General features: G+C 41.9%; 1 protein-coding gene across 5 annotated transcripts in view; it reads right to left on the minus strand.

Annotated features, from left to right (window-relative positions):
* FAM13A (family with sequence similarity 13 member A) overlaps positions 1-19,624 on the minus strand; it is a 246,068-nt gene that overhangs the window by 49,397 nt on the left and 177,047 nt on the right. For all 5 annotated transcript variants that reach the window (XM_073638068.1, XM_073638063.1, XM_073638065.1 and 2 more), the window contains exon 10: positions 8,664-8,705. In XM_073638068.1, the coding sequence (XP_073494169.1) occupies positions 8,664-8,705 (42 nt within the window). The remainder of the gene's footprint in view (positions 1-8,663; positions 8,706-19,624) is intronic.

The raw sequence follows: 19,624 nt of genomic DNA on the forward strand, positions 1-19,624 counted from the left end.
GGTGTGTCCAAACTTTGGTCTGTACTGTATGTGCGAGGCCTACATAAAGGGACCATTTGGACAATATTAGTGTTACTAAGAAAAAAAAAACTGCACTATTTTTCCAAGCTATTTAGACATACTGTAGATATGAATCGTAAAAGTTACAGTATTTTTGTACCAGTTGGATTGCGGTGTTGTTCATGTGGAGAGAGCAAACAAAGCGTAACTGTAATTTGGTTAATCTTATTAATGGTTTAGTTTTGCCACAATAAATAAGTAGATTTTCCTTACAGTTTATGTGTTAATGCTATAGCGTTGGCACATAAGTGACAACATTCATAGGACATAAAGGCCATATTGTTTTGCTACATTTCCACTAGATGCCAGATAAAACGCTATTTGTGTAAAGGAATCATTCTTCTTGAGCAGCATATGTCAGCTGAATAATACTTTTCACATACAGTTACAATGTTTCCCAGGAACTTCTAAGCAAGATTAAACCTTTAAGGAACCATAGACATTAGAAGCCACTGGGCAAGATCAGTATTACACCTCTAAAATATAGGCATGAGACTTCAATAATGGCTTCCAACCATCCTCAAAAGAACCTGATTCTAAAGCTAGCAATATAGCAGATAAACATGGTGGGGCACACAGCTTTAATGACAATCCATTATACATGTATGAGAGTTTTCTGTTCCTCTACAGATGTCAGAGGAAAGTCCAAAAGATTGGATTTTAACATGTCCAATCATTTGTTCCCATAGGGCTGCGGACATAGTCTAGCAGTGGCATATAAATGTCTCCCCCATAGAAATAACCATTAATAACTCTGCATGGTAAAGTCAGGGGACATACTGTAGCTATTGGCTGACCTTGGCATGTGTATGGCACACTTTCTCCAGTATGCAGCTTTAATTTGGTCACAGACCAACGATATTCCCTCAATTTAGTCACAGGATTGTACGGCCACTAGCCACCGCATGCAGGTGTAGTTTTGGATGCATGTGGTAGTCACTAGCCACTGAATGCAGGTGTAGTTTTGGATGATTGTAGTCACTAGCCACTGAATGCAGGTGTAGTTTTGGATGATTGTAGTCACTAGCCACTGAATGCAGGTGTAGTTTTGGATGCATGTGGTAGTCACTAGCCACTGAATGCAGGTGTAGTTTTGGATGCATGTGGTAGTCACTAGCCACTGAACGCAGGTGTAGTTTTGGATGCATGTGGTAGTCACTAGCCACTGAATGCAGGTGTAGTTTTGGATGCATGTGGTAGTCACTAGCCACTGAATGCAGGTGTAGTTTTGGATGATTGTAGTCACTAGCCACTGAATGCAGGTGTAGTTTTGGATGCATGTGGTAGTCACTAGCCACTGAATGCAGGTGTAGTTTTGGATGCATGTGGTAGTCACTAGCCACTGAACGCAGGTGTAGTTTTGGATGCATGTGGTAGTCACTAGCCACTGAATGCAGGTGTAGTTTTGGATGCATGTGGTAGTCACTAGCCACTGAATGCAGGTGTAGTTTTGGATGATTGTAGTCACTAGCCACTGAACGCAGGTGTAGTTTTGGATGCATGTGGTAGTCACTAGCCACTGAATGCAGGTGTAGTTTTGGATGCATGTGGTAGTCACTAGCCACTGAACGCAGGTGTAGTTTTGGATGCATGTGGTAGTCACTAGCCACTGAATGCAGGTGTAGTTTTGGATGCATGTGGTAGTCACTAGCCACTGAATGCAGGTGTAGTTTTGGATGATTGTAGTCACTAGCCACTGAATGCAGGTGTAGTTTTGGATGCATGTGGTAGTCACTAGCCACTGAATGCAGGTGTAGTTTTGGATGCATGTGGTAGTCACTAGCCACTGAACGCAGGTGTAGTTTTGGATGCATGTGGTAGTCACTAGCCACTGAATGCAGGTGTAGTTTTGGATGCATGTGGTAGTCACTAGCCACTGAATGCAGGTGTAGTTTTGGATGCATGTGGTAGTCACTAGCCACTGAACGCAGGTGTAGTTTTGGATGCATGTGGTAGTCACTAGCTACTGAACGCAGGTGTAGTTTTGGATGCATGTGGTAGTCACTAGCCACTGAACGCAGGTGTAGTTTTGGATGCATGTGGTAGTCACTAGCCACTGAACGCAGGTGTAGTTTTGGATGCATGTGGTAGTCACTAGCTACTGAACGCAGGTGTAGTTTTGGATGCATGTGGTAGTCACTAGCCACTGAATGCAGGTGTAGTTTTGGATGCATGTGGTAGTCACTAGCCACTGAACGCAGGTGTAGTTTTGGATGCATGTGGTAGTCACTAGCCACTGAACGCAGGTGTAGTTTTGGATGCATGTGGTAGTCACTAGCCACTGAACGCAGGTGTAGTTTTGGATGCATGTGGTAGTCACTAGCCACTGAATGCAGGTGTAGTTTTGGATGCATGTGGTAGTCACTAGCCACTGAACGCAGGTGTAGTTTTGGATGCATGTGGTAGTCACTAGCCACTGAACGCAGGTGTAGTTTTGGATGCATGTGGTAGTCACTAGCCACTGAACGCAGGTGTAGTTTTGGATGCATGTGGTAGTCACTAGCCACTGAACGCAGGTGTAGTTTTGGATGCATGTGGTAGTCACTAGCTACTGAACGCAGGTGTAGTTTTGGATGCATGTGGTAGTCACTAGCCACTGAACGCAGGTGTAGTTTTGGATGCATGTGGTAGTCACTAGCCACTGAATGCAGGTGTAGTTTTGGATGCATGTGGTAGTCACTAGCCACTGAATGCAGGTGTAGTTTTGGATGCATGTGGTAGTCACTAGCCACTGAACGCAGGTGTAGTTTTGGATGCATGTGGCAGCCGCAGTGCGAGAACCCATGTGAACATATTTTATGCTAATTGTTACAGGAAAATGAGATGCAACACTTTTTAATGGTTCTTTATGGATTCCACAAGGTTACTGTTATAATAACGTTCCACAAGTTAAACATTTTCCAAATGGTTATTCATTTTAGGACAAAATGGTGATTATACCTAATGAGACACAATAATACAACTATAGAGCTCCATTCGTGATTAATAATTCACTATTAACAACATTATGCATATCTTGACAGAAAACTATAAACCTTATATCACCACCGAGCTCAGTAAATACCGGTATCTGTCCTTTTCTGACCCTATGTGGTATAAGATTATCTAAACTGGTGACTTTTAAAGAAGCACTCTCAGTATCTTTTTCTAAAACTGCACCCCGACCGGATTGTCACACTCTGTGATTCTCTTCAGCCTCCAATTTCATTCCCAGCTTCAATTCTGCATATTATTCCTTCATGCTCTGCTATCAATACCATGATGCATCAGGACATCATCAGCTAGAACCAGTACCATATCTATCTTCTGGGATGACTGTGTCATTATCCTTCCTCCTATAGTCTCCTAAACCAGTTAAAAAGGGGTTGTCTACCCCTGGTGACATCTTTGGTAACAACTCCAATTTGCCGAATCCTAACAGTGTGCACACCGTAGGATTTGTAAAGTTTCAATGCTTACTGAAGATTTCAGTAGGGGTGAACGTAATTTCTCCCAGTCGGTTATAAAGCTAGCTTTAGTTGGACAATTATTAAGTAGGAGGTCAGAATTAATTTTAGAGAGACATTTGGAGGGAATTGATGGAAACTGCAGAAATGTGTCTAGCCAAGAGGGATCCGTTATTGAAGGGTATATATAGGAAAAGTGGTGGCAGAAGGTTTGCAGTTTTGTACATTTGTAGGAAGTTATGATGTTGTAGAGTACCTGAGAATTGTAAGCTGATCACATCGGTGCTGTTTGTTGGCAAAGACTTCTGGGCTGAGAGGGGCAACTAGTGCTGGTAAAATGTAACTGGGGCCATGAGTGAGAATGGTCTGGGTGGGACTTGGGAAATTTGGTAAACATGGTTTGCAAAAATCATACCTTGGGAAATGGGTTTTATTTCTCTTAAGGTGGGAAAGACTCATTGGAGGTGTTTGAGAGACACGTTTTTTGGCCCTTTCCTCAACGTCCACATGTGGTAGAGGAGGACTTCCTGTCTGTTCAGGATCCACTTACCTGCATAAGCAAGTTACAAGGTAGTATGTGTGCTAGACCCAACCCTCCTTGATGTATCTGAGGATTTGATGCCTGTGTGGTAGACGAGGGTGGTGTCCCACCCAGATGAAGGAAAAGAACAGCTGTTTAATCTTGGTTAGGAAGAATTACCGAGCATATTAAAGAATTCTGGTGTAACAATGCTCAAACACTGTAGCTTCCTTCAGAGTCTTGGAGGGTAAAAGAAACTGTATAGAACACTTTCCATTAGCCCCATTGGGTCAGGCAGCAATTATGAACAGAGGCAGGCTAGGGTTCAAATAGGGATACTGATCGACCAAACATTTATCCCCTATGCTACGGATTGGTGTTATAGGGAAACAGTCAGCACTTCCAAACTATTTATATGGTCGTATTGCTCTCTGAAAAATAAAATCAACCATAACTTCACTTATGCATTCTGTTTCTCCCTGAATTAAAAGTGACAGTTTTAATTCATATGGATATGAGGTTTAGGTTCTCTGGGAGTGTCAAAGCCCTTCCCAAGCCACTGCCTTCCTGGCTCTATCTCCCCCTCTGATAGCCCAGTGAGCTGTCAGTCAGGCAGGAAGGTGGGGCTGAGAGGGGAATAGATAATTAATATGGATCTATATTATTAGGTTTCATAAAAAATAACAGAGAAAAAAGAAACACCAGCATGGCCAAAAGAAGACAATCATTAACCAGCAGCCAGTGTGAAGTAGCTAACCATGATAAGGCTGGGAACAAAGCGTGCTCTACAAACCTGACTGGCAGCATTGTAAATAAGAGAATGTAAACTCACTTGGAAAACTTACAGATCACCAAAAAGCAAATATAATCTTTGGTGTAACTCAATAAATAACAAGAAGGTGACCTGAAATCAGCCCCAGTACTCAGGAGTGAAGAAGGAAAAGAATACAGCAGAAAAAGGGGATTCTGTCCATATTGCCCAGGAGGACAGCAGCTGAAATCTGGGTAGACCTCCACGCCATCTGTATGCATAGGCCAAAACTAGAGACTAATCCCACATTGCTACCTCTAGAGGTTCAGCGAGCTTGTGACGTCTGACCAGGCAATAAAGCCATAGTCACACAGTAAACATTAGATAAAAGGAGCTTGTAATATACAAACATTGCATTTTTCACTTCTCACGTACTGAACATGGAGGCTTTTCCAATGATCAGCTTTAGTCGCACACGTGAACTGAATTTGTCACACTCCATATCATTTTATTAAACTCTACTTCAGTCAACATTTGCAGCTTCTAATCTGTTATGCACCTACGATTAACTTAACCCATGGTTGACCAGCATATTTTATAAAAACTCGGAGGAAAGGCAGAGGTCCCTGTGCCGCGGATGAAAACGTATGTGCAGCAACAACACAAGTTGTGTGCTAGGAATCAGAGTAACTGCAGTCTATAGAGGCCAAGAATCACCTATACTAATCGTTTTATGACTGGAGCATGACAATGACATGTACAGGACAGGCAGACACACCTGACACTGCTCTCCAGAGTAGGGTAATCATCTGACTGTCATCCTCCTGGAATGTCATCTCTATACAGCCATATACAGTATACAGCCAGCAAATGTGTGCATCTTGTTTCTGTGTACCTATGACAGCTCCATCCTTACATAAAGGACTCACGATAACATTTATATGCAGTTATAAAGGACGGCATTTTGTGACATCAGACTGTTCTCTGGGCACATATCTTATGTCTCATCCTCAAGCAGCACCCACATAAGGGTAATCAGCCATGGGCATAGCTACACTAATTAATGCTGGCCTATCCAGTCACTATCCATTACAAGGACTACAAAATGACTTGGAGATCATTTGAGTCGCTGAGAAAAGTTCCCTCCTAATTTGGGCACATAGATAATGTCCTGTCAAATGAATTATCCATAGTGCTGATTATGTGGCCAAAAGTGGTGCTCCTTACCTCTGAATGTTGAGGAAGGAGACTTCTATAACACTAGGTGGCAGAAAAATAGGTCTCTGCAGATCAAATGAAAGGGCTAAGGCCGAGTTCACACTTCCATTTTGATATTCCGTTTGTTTGTTCATTTTTAGGAACAGACAAACGGAATAATGTAAAAAACAGATCCGTTGCACAACTGATGCAAAAGGAAGCAGAAGTACCCGTAGATTAGTATGGGGTCCATCTGAGTTCCCCTTTGTGTCAGTTTTTAGAACGGAAACCAGACAGATCCCATAATAATCAATAATCAGTTCCTTTGCTTCCATTTTCATCAGCAATGATATGGATCTGTTTTGCAAATGAATGCCGACCAAGGATCTGTAAGTGGAAGCATGAACATAGCCTTGCAGAATAAAGGGGCATGTATGGCACCATATTTCTAAGTCTCCTCTACTTTAAGCCCCATTTTAAGCAGTTTGGCATAACATCATTGCATTTACATTTTTCATATGGCAGTGCACTTCTAACACATTAATATCTTGATAGCAGCTTCTTGCCGGTCTCCTGTATTCAATGTGACTGGGGTAACATTGCAGCTCAGTGTACTGCACAAATGTCTGGAGGTCCACAGTTTGCATGCAAAAAAGGCAACTAATTATGTTTGAGTTTTCCCCAAGAACTCTGGTTACTGCCTTCACATCAAATACATGTATGTTAACTTGGCTTCCAATAAAACCAACCCTAGTGTGTATTTAAAGGGTATCTGTTAGAGACATCACCCAGCCCCACTCTCCCAAACTGTACATATGGACATGCAGGTCTTTGAAATGTAAATCCATTGACACCTTTATATCTTCTATCTGTTGCTGTACTCCTGAGTAATTAGCGTTTCCAATCATATACAAATGAAGTGTTAACGATGCTTGGTTTGGCAGAGTACTTTAGGAGCCTCTGCCTCCACAGTTTGATTCCCCGCCTAGTATGGTCCTCTTTAGATACTTTTTTTAAATCAAATAAATGTTTATTAAACATATTTTGATGATACAATATTTCTCAAAACATTAAATTGTAAAAGAATACATAAGCTATACAGACATCCCTTCAATCACCACCCCCACCCATTCCGACAGCATTCCCCTCCCCTATATTGTGTCTTAAGAAACAAAGACAAAAAAAACTCCTATTAACCAATTATGGTAGAAAACCAGAGGTGCATTACATAAATGTTAGTTTATACTGTATGATACATATTTAGTACTCTCAAATTCCCTTATATTGTATCAAGGTTCCCATATCTTTCCAAATATATTCTGTTTCCCTCTTTTTTCATATATACCTCTTTCCTTCTGTCTAATATATTCTACTTGTTTAAAATATTCTTCCCAGGAGGGGGGTCAGCTCCAATCCAATTTCTTGCTATTAGTTTCCTAGCACAAAAAAAAAGTAACCTAGCAATGGCTATTTTAATATTTTGGTCAGCTAATATTTCTTCTACATAGCCCAACAAGCATGTAATAGGGTCCCCAGGGACACCGCATCTATATGCCCCTTCAATCGCAGCAAGAACCCCGGACCAGAACCTTAATAGTCTAGGGAATTCCCACATCATGTGAAATATGCCCGCCTCCCATTTTCCACATCTTGGGCACTCTGAACTGACCCTCAGCCCCATTTTGTGCATAATTAGCGGGGATCTATAGACTCTGTGAATTACATAAATATGTGACAGTCTTGCAGGTTTTCTCATAGAAAGCTTAGGTATATACTCCAGTATGTTTTCCCAAATATCTTCTCTTATGAGTCCCACTTCCTCTTCCCACTTCCTTTTAGATCTCAGTGGAAATTCCAGGAGAAAAGTATGCATCAAGTCTCTATACAGTACGTGCCCGCCTGGTAACCCCCTCCTGACACATATACTCCAGTACTAGATCTGCTTCCACTACCAGTCGTTGTTTGGTTCTTTGGGATTTAATTGCATGGTCCTCTTTAGATACTTGTGATTGGCGGGGAAACAACCTCGAGTGTCAGTGGCTCCTTAAGTGCTCTGGCATGCAGCAACAGATAGAAAATATAAAAGTGGCGATGGATTTACATTTCAAAGACCTACATCCCCATATTTGCTGTTTGGGAGAGTTGACCTTACTGACAGATTCCCTTTGAAGGGGTTTTCCAGGACTTTAATATTGATGGCCCATCCTTTGGATAGGTCATTAATGTCTGATTGGAGTGGGGAGGGTAGTGTGACGCCCAGGATCCCCTTTGATCAGCTATTTCCGGCAGCGGACGGAACTGTTCAGTTGCACAGCTTCATCAACTGTATAGTGGCCACAACTGAGAGCTGCATATCCAGCCCCTATTCGAATAAATAGTGGGCAGATGCGCAGTACCCGGCTGCGGCTACTATTCTGTTGATAGAGCTGTGTTGTGAACATTTGATCTTTGGGGGTGTCAGGTGTCGTATCTATCAGACATTCATGACCTATCCTAAAGATGGGCCATCAATGTTAAAGTCCTGGACAACCCCTTTAAGAGATTAGGAAAATCCATTGCGATCCAGTGGTCTGATAAGATACATTCTATGACACTATGTAAACAAGGGGAAATGGAAATTTTTCTTTGTATGTCAAAAGGTGCACACTATTCAATGAAAAAGTGATTATAGCAAACCCTGCAATCTTACCTCATAAAGAATGGAGACATGGGCCGTTCATCTTCCTGAGAGCTGTGGAAAACAAAAGGAAAATTAGAAAGTGTTTCCTACATTCATAAAGGACAACAATGGAGACTTGTTCATTTATCAACTTTCTAAATGACCAAGCATCACAAGAATGTCAGAACATTACACATAATAAGTAGCAAAGAAGCAGGGAGTGTGACACCACTGTAAGGTCTACATCAGGTCCAGAATGCCACCTACTGGAGATCCAGCCTGCCTGCCATCTGATTTCACAGAAGGAAACCTACACGGGCACTGCCGTGTGGCTGGACAGGGGTATCATACTAAATGTGCTATTAGGTGACTATAACTTTACTTTGCATTGCAAACAAATGAATATTCAATACAGCAAACCGGAAAAACATACGGAGTAAGATTTCTGGACCTGGATATGCCTAACATCCCTATATACACAGACACATAGCAACAGTCATTTTTTACTAGTCTTTTTCATAGACACAATATGCAAGTGAAATTATCCTCACATGTCTGGGCATGACAACTTATGTAAGAGACAAGCTCATGTAACATCTAAGGATGATTCATTGCCATTCAAGGGGCATAACGGGATGCATGAAATAATACAAAAGGTAATACGTGACAGCAGAGCAATGCTGATATAATCTCATTACATAACACTATAAAGTGACTGCATACATACACATGGCATGGATCCACGAGCGGTGATGTTCCCACGCTAGCACTAGATGGACGCAGCAAGTGGTGTGCTTCTCTTGTCGTCTAAGGATACCGCAGCTGTTCCTACAGCAGGCACCAGACAACCAAGGTCACTTTTATAGCCCAGGACGGGGGACTGGGCTGAACAGTCATAGCAACCAACTGCTCAGCTATATGTTTTTGCCCCCACCCTATGGGAGAATGCTTCTAACCTGCAAACAATAAGATTCAAGTACACTGCTCAAAGCCCAGCATTTTAAGGCTCAGTGTCGTTGAAGCAGCCCATTGTGTTGCTGAGCAGGAATTTTTTTTAGCCGACAGTCCTTGAGCCTAAAATGAGACAGTGCATCTGCCAAGGTCACCGAGCTCTGGAATGTAACCCTATACAAGTGTTTACTGTACACGCGGCAAGCTGTCTGCTCCCAACCCGCTGTGTCCGCCATGCCAGTATACAGGATTTTATTCTACACTCTCGTCCCATCAAAACCTATGGTGCCTTGCAAACTGCTCTCACGTTGTGTCTCCATTGTCCAAACCATTCACCTAAAACACGTGTCAAACTCCGGCTCGTGGGCCAAATCTGGCCAGCGGGGTGATTATATTTGGCCCGCGATACTAGAATCACCACCCCTATGTGGGGCCATTATTGTGTATGGTGGACTATGTGGGGCCATTATACTGTTTGGAGGACTATGCTGGGCCCATTATTGTGTATGGAGGACTGTGTGGGGCCCATTATTGTGTATGGAGGACTGTGTGGGGCCCATTATACTGTACACTGGTTGGCCCGCAGCTTTGTCCAAGTTTTTCATTTTGGCCCTCTGTGTGTTTTGAGTTTGACATCCCTGATCTAAAATAACATCTTGCTTTTCTTTTTTTTTTCTTAATTTTTATTATTATTTATTTAGTTCAAAATAAAAAAGGCAGAAAGCATTGAATTATAAGATCATTAAAAAAAAAAAAAAAAAGAACTCTGTGGGACTACTAAAATAAAATTATTTTGACAGCTAAAGGCGAGGCCCCTAAAACGAGCACCGATTGGTGATATAACAGGTCATTCATTTGACCAATGCAAAACTGTATGGAGACAATCGATCCTTAAAAAGGTGTAGTTCTCTATCAGGTAAAGTCTCGCCACTTCTCCCGGTGTCTGGAATTGCGCACACATCATGCGGATACCGCTGCAGCCAATTAGTGAACTGAAGTGGCGCACAGTATGGCGTTCCATCTACATGAGAACCAGTCCGCTGACTTATACTGTCAGACCCATGAGCAGCACGATTCAGAGACCAGATCTGTTACTGCAGTCATGTACGTTTCACAAAACGGTGGCTGGGGACCATTGAAATACATTGACTAGTCACACACATACGGAGAGAGCTGTCAGTCTAGGGGAGCTTGGGCAGAGAGAAGTCATTCCATTTTCATAGTTCCCAGCCGCTGTTTGAATGTATGTTTTCTCTGAAACACCGGAGTGAAATATACATAACTGTAATAATGGAGCTGGTCTCTGATTCATCAGTACTTGTCGGATAAAAATAAATGCCCATCCTTCAACAAGCTGGAATAAGGTCAATGCACTTGGCCTTGTTTTAGCTTTTTGCTGGAGGGAAGGAACACAATGAACGCCATGTACAGTCTCCACCCATGCTTTATCCAGAACTTTCTCAAACACTGGTTACTAGGTGAGTGAAAGATGTGGGCTTCTGTGGAATACTTTCCTATACTTAGGAGGCATTGAAGACTTTCTACCTAACACTGTAAGGAAACATTCACAGGCTGATTTTTGCAGAAATTTCTGCGATTCTCCATTTCTGGGGCTTGCAGAAATCAGTGTTACCTACAGTCATTATTTTTAACATCTTTTTAATTTAATTACATTAAAAAAACGTCCCCAGTTCTGTGCTCTCATTAGCGGACAGTCAAGAGACTCAACCAGCAGTGTTGTGATCCAGCTGTGATGTCGTCCTATGTACTGATCACATGAACCTGTAGATAGGACAGGTCCTAATCCCTGCCCTGTAGATAGGACATGTAGATTTGGGGAGATGTAATGTCTTGTGGAGAAAATTGCCAGCTAGAAGCTGAGACACATCCACAAAGCATCTGGATGACAACAACTGGCGCATACAAGGTATGGACATTTTTATCATTATTAAAGGGATTCTTCGATTCAGAAAACCTCTGGTCCCAGACGGGTTTTGTTATATAAAAACAAAAACACAACACTTTACTTACCCTTTCCACATCCAGCACTGTGCGTATGCTGCTGCTTCTGGTGTCTGTAACTGTCTACTGCGACGGCATCCTGTCGACAGCGTTGCAGCCAAACACTGAGTGGCTCTGCCCAAGTAGACGGCACGAGCCGCTGCACTCAGGGATTGGCTGCAGCACTGTCAACACCTGGAGCAGCAGCGGAGACTCTGTGCTTTACTCACCCTTCCCCTTTGCAAGTAAATTACTAATATACTTAGGTGACCTCTCCTATAATGCACTGTTTACTAATGGGTAACCATTTACTATATGAAGTTATTTGCCTATACTTCTCATTATTCACTGATATATATCATATTACCTACTTGTTACATTATCAACATACTATGTCTAGGTATCTTGTTATCCACTGTTGTACAAAGGCATTACCCAAAGATAGGTAATCCCTAATGCATAAAGTGCAAATATATTTACTGGACGTTCTTGCACTTTATTGATTTGCTCTCTGTCCCCTGGTCGTGGTTTTAATGTCCCTCTGTGGTTAACTGTTGGGCATTTTATTATTGTTGACTTTGGATTAAGATAGACTTTTTTGGAGATATAAAGCATCGCTATTTTCTTATGTTGGTTTTGGTCAGGTTCAGACTTATCACAATATTAAAAATTACAAAATGACCATGCTTTAATCAGAATAATATTCAGTACAGTCATTTGTGTAAGTGTAGAACTGCTAGATCATCCAGCCCGCCTACAGAGAGAAACTAAAGAAGAAGCTTTTGTTGGATGGGAGATTACACTACACTGGCGGACCATGTTGTGTGATGATAATGATAAAGAAACATGAGGAATGTGGCAGGGCTGATTTTACAAAGAAATAAGTACTTACCGTAATACTACACAGAAGATAATGCATAATACTAGGCTTAGTGTGTATGATGAAAGTAATTTAGACTGAGCTGCTTTAGACTCTGAGTCAATGACGCAAGATTACAGTCTTGAGTTATCCATTTTATGAGACTATGTTATGTAGAAAAGCTGTCTGCAGGGCTGAGAAATGACCATCTCCATTATACGTTTGCTGAACTTTATTTCTGTGTGTCTTTATTCATTCATTGAAATAAGTATTGGCAAGATCTGAATTAAAGAGGTTGTTCACAACTTTTACATTGATGACCTATCCTTAGCATAGGTCATCAATGTCTGATGGGCTGGGGTCCTACACAAGGCACCCCCGCCGATCAGCTATCGGTGTCGGCGGCTGGAAGTACTTACTTGCGGAGCTGGCCGTGTACTTGTAGTGGCTGTCACAGGGTACTGCACATCCGCCTTCTATTGATTTGAATAGGAAGTGGAGGTGTAGTACCCTGTGGCAGCCACAATAAAAACTTCTGTCCGGCGGCCACCGCCGACAGTAATAACAGCTGATCGGCGGGGGTGCTGGGTGTCGGACCCCGGCCAATCAGATATTGATCACCTATCCTAAGGATAGGCCATCAATGTAAAAGTAGTGGACAACCTCTTTAAACAACGATGGCTGAAGGGGGATGAACTAAAGGTCAAAGAGGACCTAAAAGCAAATACTGGTATAGGATTCACATCTAAGTCTAATACAGCAAAAAATAATGGGTTACAATGGGTAGTGTTTGGGCTCTACTTCATGCTACCCTAAAAAACAGCCAACAACAAGGCTGGCAATTGGGGTGAGGAGGAGTTGCCAAGCTAAACATGGCTTCTAAACATAATGAATGCCCTGCTTTCTCCAACAATGATCTGGATAGACGGTGAAGCATGAAGGAGTAGGCATTTATCCATTTACTTTTGTCAGATACATTCTTTTATATTAGTCCTTTATCAGAGGGATCAGTAGGCAATTGTAATACAGATTGGAGGGGAAGCTATGTATTAAGAGGCACGGACACATTCTGATGTGAGGTCAGGAATGCCTCTCCCAAAGTAAACTTAGCACTAAGTAAATGGCTGCTTGCACAGACTCATAGTATGGCAGATAAAAAAGCAGTCCAGCTGTATAATAAAATCATAGTCAAGTCTTGGGTAATTTTCAGCAGACCAAATACATGTTCAGTATGTTGTCATCTTTCATTATTGCTGCAGGAAATGTAGGCATTGCAGATGAATGATGACAGCATCTGAGAAGCCTTGGTACAATTATATAATATAGTTATGTAAGCATATCATCTTCTGTCTGTCCACAGAAACTTCAGATGCCTGATTTCCAGTCTCGGTTCATAAATGCAGGCACTGCACACACCACGTTTCCTCTGTATAAAGTCCAGTAAGTACAGATGATCGATGGGGACAGCCATCTGGTTCGCACAACACAGATGAAAATAAAGAAAAAAATAGAAACTTCATTTCCTCCAACATAAAAAGTAAAACACTTTTTGGACACTCTGTAACTTATGTTTTTGCAGACTAACTTCTTCTTTACAACATAACTTACCAAAGGTCCAGATTTTACTGAATACTGTAAGGAGATGCACAATATCAGCTGTCAGAAAATAGATTACTAAACCAGGCAGCATGGCCTTCGTCTGCTATAGTATGAATATAAAATGGTCGCACACCACGTCAAGCCCTTCCAGGAATGAAGCCATCGAGAACAATCAGCCGACCACTAGGCCCCGCTTTTGCTGTGTCATGTGTACACTGATAGTGTGTCAGACACCACCACTCTTTTCCTCTTTTCTCTGTTCCAGCAGTGGCAGAGACAATGAGTGTTGCTAGTGGCAGTGCCCAGGGCCAACTAAGTGATCGGATGATGAGCCAAGCCGGAGACAGGTTTGGCAGCCAATTGTTTCTCTCAGGGCTTTATATAAAGCCCGTCACCTGGACCTGCTTCTGTATACTTCTTGGATACCACCATTGTGAGCGTTTCAGATTGCCATCTTGTGTTCTGACCATTCTCCCAATATAACCCCGGATGCCATTACTGCTCTAACACTTGGATTTTGGGACTCCTTTGTGCCTTTTTCATTGATGTCCTGCACTCTGACTCAGTTAGCATCTGATTTCCTCCTAGTCTTGGCCAATTCTTTGCTTCTGCCCCAATTTAATGTTACCCTGCAGACACAACGTAGCGGCTGCTGTAGCAAAATCCGGATCCGTGTTTAATTAAAGGGAAAAAAACATAGTGTCGGGTGTCAAACAGGGAAAATTCCTATATAAAGGTTAATAATGAGGCACGGGAGACAAACCCTATAACATATATGGATTTCTGCTGGTTGTTCTGCTGGGACTTTTTTTTAGCAATAAAAACAATTTATTAAAGTAATTGTGATAAATCCTTGAAAGGAATGATATTTGGTCTAATCGTAAATTGTAGAATAAATTAATCTTTTCTGATAATGACGATTTGTTGGCTGTAGTAGTCATTTATTGTATCAGCAGAAATCTTCTGTTCTGACCACTTTCATACTAATGAGTATGGGAACCCTTAATCGTCCTTCTGTAATTTAATTGCATTCAGTTTAATAGATGGCATATCTGGAGATGAAAAATATTTAACTAAATTAGAATTCAAAGCTTTTCATTTAAGATGACCTGCTAAGAAGTTTTAAAATGTAGTAAAGTGCCCCATCAGGAGGCTGCGTTCGCCCCTTTTTGGGGGAGGGACAGGCGGGACAGGGGTAACGGAGGACGACGTGAATCCAAGAAAAAAAAAAAACAGAAGTGGAAACATCACAAATCGATAGTTGGAATATATAAAACAATGCATGAAGAAAATTATTCAAAATAATTCTACGTGGATTTTGTCTGTTGTTTAAATGTTATCATGCAAGGTTTCCTCCCACGTTCCAAAATCACACTGTTCGTTTCCTTTTCATCTGTGAAATTCCCCCTATGGTGTGTAATGTGCATGAGGCAGGGGAATTAGATTGTCAGCTCTGGGAACAGGCACAGCTTTCTGGATATGTGGGCACAACAAAGAATAAATATGTTTAAGACTTACTATACTCTATGAATGACAGTACAAGTACCGAAACCAAATGCAACGTGAAAGAAGATTGTATATTAATGCTTGCAATGTCCTAGAAAGTCAGGGTGGACCCTATGAGGCCACAAGATGTTACATAAATGTTTATAGCAAGCACTCAAGTGGACAACGCTATTAATACGAGAGGACAACAATCTGTCAGCTTTCTGCCAACTGCTGCCCCGGCATTTAGTATCACCCAGTTATCAGAAACGCAGTCTCTTATCTTATAGGAGCATCAAATGCTTTAGTGACAATATTAATGGAGTAATGCAAAACAAAATTCTGACTATTATCATGGAACTTAAATGACCAATGACGTCAGTGATTTTTCCCGTAAGCAAAAACTAGAGATTTTCATCAGTGTTTTGGAGCAGATTTTCATCAGGGTCTGGTCAGTTTTTATCATCAATGTTTCATCAGTTTCTTGTATGCAATAAAAACATTTCTAGAGCTTCTCCTATCAGTGAAAATAAGAAAGCACGCAGATGGCGTCAACATGGTGGCCGATTTTTTTTCAAGGACCCACTGACTTGCATTGGCGAGTTTGATCCGTGACTGAGATAGGTCTTTGTGTTTTGGTGGGGACCACTTGGTTGGCATGAATATAGAGAATTAACACAGCCCCATATTCTATAATGGGTACGGGATCTAAAAAAAATAACATGGATAGAACTCGTATGTGGAAAACAGAGATCCGAATGAGACCTAATACACAGGGTGATTGCAGGATCATCACTAGGGGTAAACTGGCAAAATAGCAGAACCACAAGCTGAATTCTGTAAACCTCATCATAGTGACTAGCACAGATCTATTCTGCTACAGCGGGATGAATCGGTCAGTTTTCACTCTAGTGTAATGTGTAAATGGTCAGCGATGTCAGCCTTCTAATGAAATACTGGGAATCTAACCCTGAAGGTAAATCCGTCCCTAACCTATCCTGCTTTTCCACTTTCCGACCTGTGTACACAATACTGTTGCTGTGCAGTCAAACGGCAATAGTTTCTCCCCCCTTGCACAAAAATCCCTCCTACAGTCATCAACTATACACTGTATAGGAATCACAGCAGGAACAATTCAGCAAAGTAATGGTTTCTGCTTTGCCCTCCCGCTCTCTGCGCGGTATGATCTTCCTAGACATTTTTTTTGCTGTATGACAGGAAGTAAACAAGATGAAAAGCGAGCCAGCAACAGTAAGGCAGTGCACTGCGGAGGTCTCCAGAGCAGCCCCCCACACCTGCCTGCGCTAGAGCACTGCATTAATCTGCGGATGGAGGCAGAGCACCACTGGCAGCCATATGCTGCATACACATCAGGCCAACACAGTATCAAACCCTCCTGCTTTTAATATCAGCATTATATAGTAAAGTTAGGTGTTTATAGAATTTGATTGTATGCTCGTAAATAGGTCTCCGATTGAATACTGCCGAACAGATCAGTAATATATAGATATATTTGACCTCTAATGCGTATATAATTCTATTTCTATACAAATATACGGTTCAGGATGTGTAGGGTCTAGAATAAATACAGGAACTAAAGTGTACAGCCCTCTAAAAAGGTGCTACCATTCAGTATACTATTCCCGAACACCATGATGTCCACCGGTGACCAGATCAGATGCATCGCCATCGGCTCCCATCAATTCTTGCAGCGGTATTAATTCCCGGCACTAAAAGGCACGCGTGTGCAATAAAAGCAAAACACGACAATACATAACAACACGGTACAGCACGTCTGATAAAAATAACCAAAACAACACCCATCAGCTCCAGTGAACTCCATAGCGAGAAATGTGCAAAATAAGAATAATATATATTAAATAAAGAGGAAAGAGAAGTAAAGCTCCAGGCGAGAAGGGATAGAAGGTATACCTTTGTAGAGACATTAGTTCACAGGCCATCCCACTGAGAAGAAGCCAGTGCTGAGGATCCTGTCTCCCAGCAGCTTGCCTGCAGTGACTGCTGCCTGCTCGCTGCCTGCTCACCAGCCCAGACACCGCCTTCTCCTTGTTCCTCTGAGAACAGGGCGGAACAGGAATATGTGCATGGAAGAAAGGAGGGATGAGGAGGCTTTGTCACAAAGTCAAACTTCTTTATGAGGAGAGCAGCTCATATCTGCTGGATTTCTGCGCCTTGTCCCCCTCCTTCTGCTGCTTGCAGTCAGTCCGGAAATCTAGCTGTCAGGAGGCTTTGCTCTGCTCACCCGCCTTCATTGTAACCTGACTCCCATAGCCAGGTCTGTCAATCAGCTAAGCAGGACCAATGGCTGCTGCTGCACACACAGCCTCATGTATGGGAAGCGCCCAGCAACAGTACAGTCATGATGAGACAGTTCACTAGGCCTTGTCCCCCAGGGCACGTCATGTACAGCTCAGAACCTACACGCTCCTCTCTTACCCTCTGCTATTCCACAGGAAATGCTATTTTCTCTATGGCCGGGATACCATTCAAAAGAAAAGGACAGCACAAAAGAGTAATACTGCTTACTATAAAGCCATGTTCACACGCTGCAGAAAATGTCAGCTCTGATTTCATTGCATATTACATTTACGAAGCATTAAATATGGAGAAATCCTCATTGACAATCCACACAAGAATGAGCATGCTGCAGATTTTCTGGGGCTTTTGAAAAATGAATTTCCTTTTTGTATTTTACTGTAAATTGATGTAGAATTTGTAGAACAAATCTGCGATGTGTGAACTTGGCCTAATATTGAGTGCTTGTGGCCACAAGGCAGATATGTAGCGGATTTTCTGCCCAGACTTTGTCCAGCAAGTCAACAACACAAAATCCACAATAAAATCTACAAGACTTGTCTTATTGGCTCGTACCCTCAAGAACGCATTTATGGCGCTTCCATCAAGAACGCATTATCCCGCCATATAGCAGGCCATAGCCACGAGATGGCAACCGTTCGCTCACAGCATTTTTGCCTGACCGTATTACAAATGTATAGCACATAGATTGTCAGGTGCTAAAATGACCCATTACACAGGATTTTATGGGCCATGTGTGTCACAATGTGTGGCCACTGAGTTACGGTAATCACACCAGTGGGAAAAAGAAACTCCACAAAGGCGCAGATTCACCATTTGCGTTTTTTTACGTCATTCTTTTTTGTGTTGTGCTTTTTGGCACTTCAAATTTTTCAAAATGGCACACGAGCGGGTTGATAAATGCAGAATTTTTGAAAATTAATGCTGCTATATTTTTTGTCTTTTAACTTATTTGTAATTCTTTAGAGCAACAAGTCACGCGATCCTTTAAAAATGCTGCATATTAGTCTTCAACTGCGCCAAAATAAAATAACGCATTTTGTTCTCCGTTAGGGTACTGGAGTACAATTGTGCAAACATTCAATGACTTTTCGAGCAATCGGAAGTGATGAATTAGGCTAAAACATATAACGCATCCCATTTTTGTGGATACATTGCAATTCAGATGTATAATGACAGCTGCCGTATGGATGACAATTGAGATGAAAGTCATCCGTTTTTTTTTTCTAGGTGAAAATCAGCCAATTTTTAATATGCTCATGTTAACAGCGTAAGAACCAAATTTTACTTCAGTAAGGGAACAATGACAATGACGAATTGGGGCCAAAATGCTTTTGCGGTTTTTCTAGGCCTAGTTTTGTCTCATTCCTTTCATACCTCTCAGCTTTACCTGTATCTTATCATGCTAAGGGCTCGTTCACACTATCGTATTTTTGGTCTGAGTGCTGTCTGTAATAAAAAAAAAGGACAGCACTCGGACCAATGTTATTCAATGGTTCAGCAGAGATGAGCACCGAATCTGTGTGGGAAAACAATCACAGCACGCACTAGTATATTTCGTGCGACGGATAAGACTCGCCCATTGAAGTCTATGGGTGCGCAAAAAAATCAGATGCTGTACGGAGCCACAGTATAGCATTCAATTTTTACAGGTATAATTCTGTAACACGGGAAACTGTAAATGGTCTTGTAAATGATTAATAGCTGCTGCTGTGAAAAACGGATTGTATACGGACTGCACATGGATGACAAATGAGAA

This window comes from Phyllobates terribilis, unplaced genomic scaffold (assembly GCF_046119375.1).
Source record: "Phyllobates terribilis strain yellow unplaced genomic scaffold, ASM4611937v1 Scaffold_1__5_contigs__length_1240528914, whole genome shotgun sequence".
In the NCBI taxonomy this organism is placed as follows: Eukaryota; Metazoa; Chordata; class Amphibia; order Anura; family Dendrobatidae; genus Phyllobates; species Phyllobates terribilis.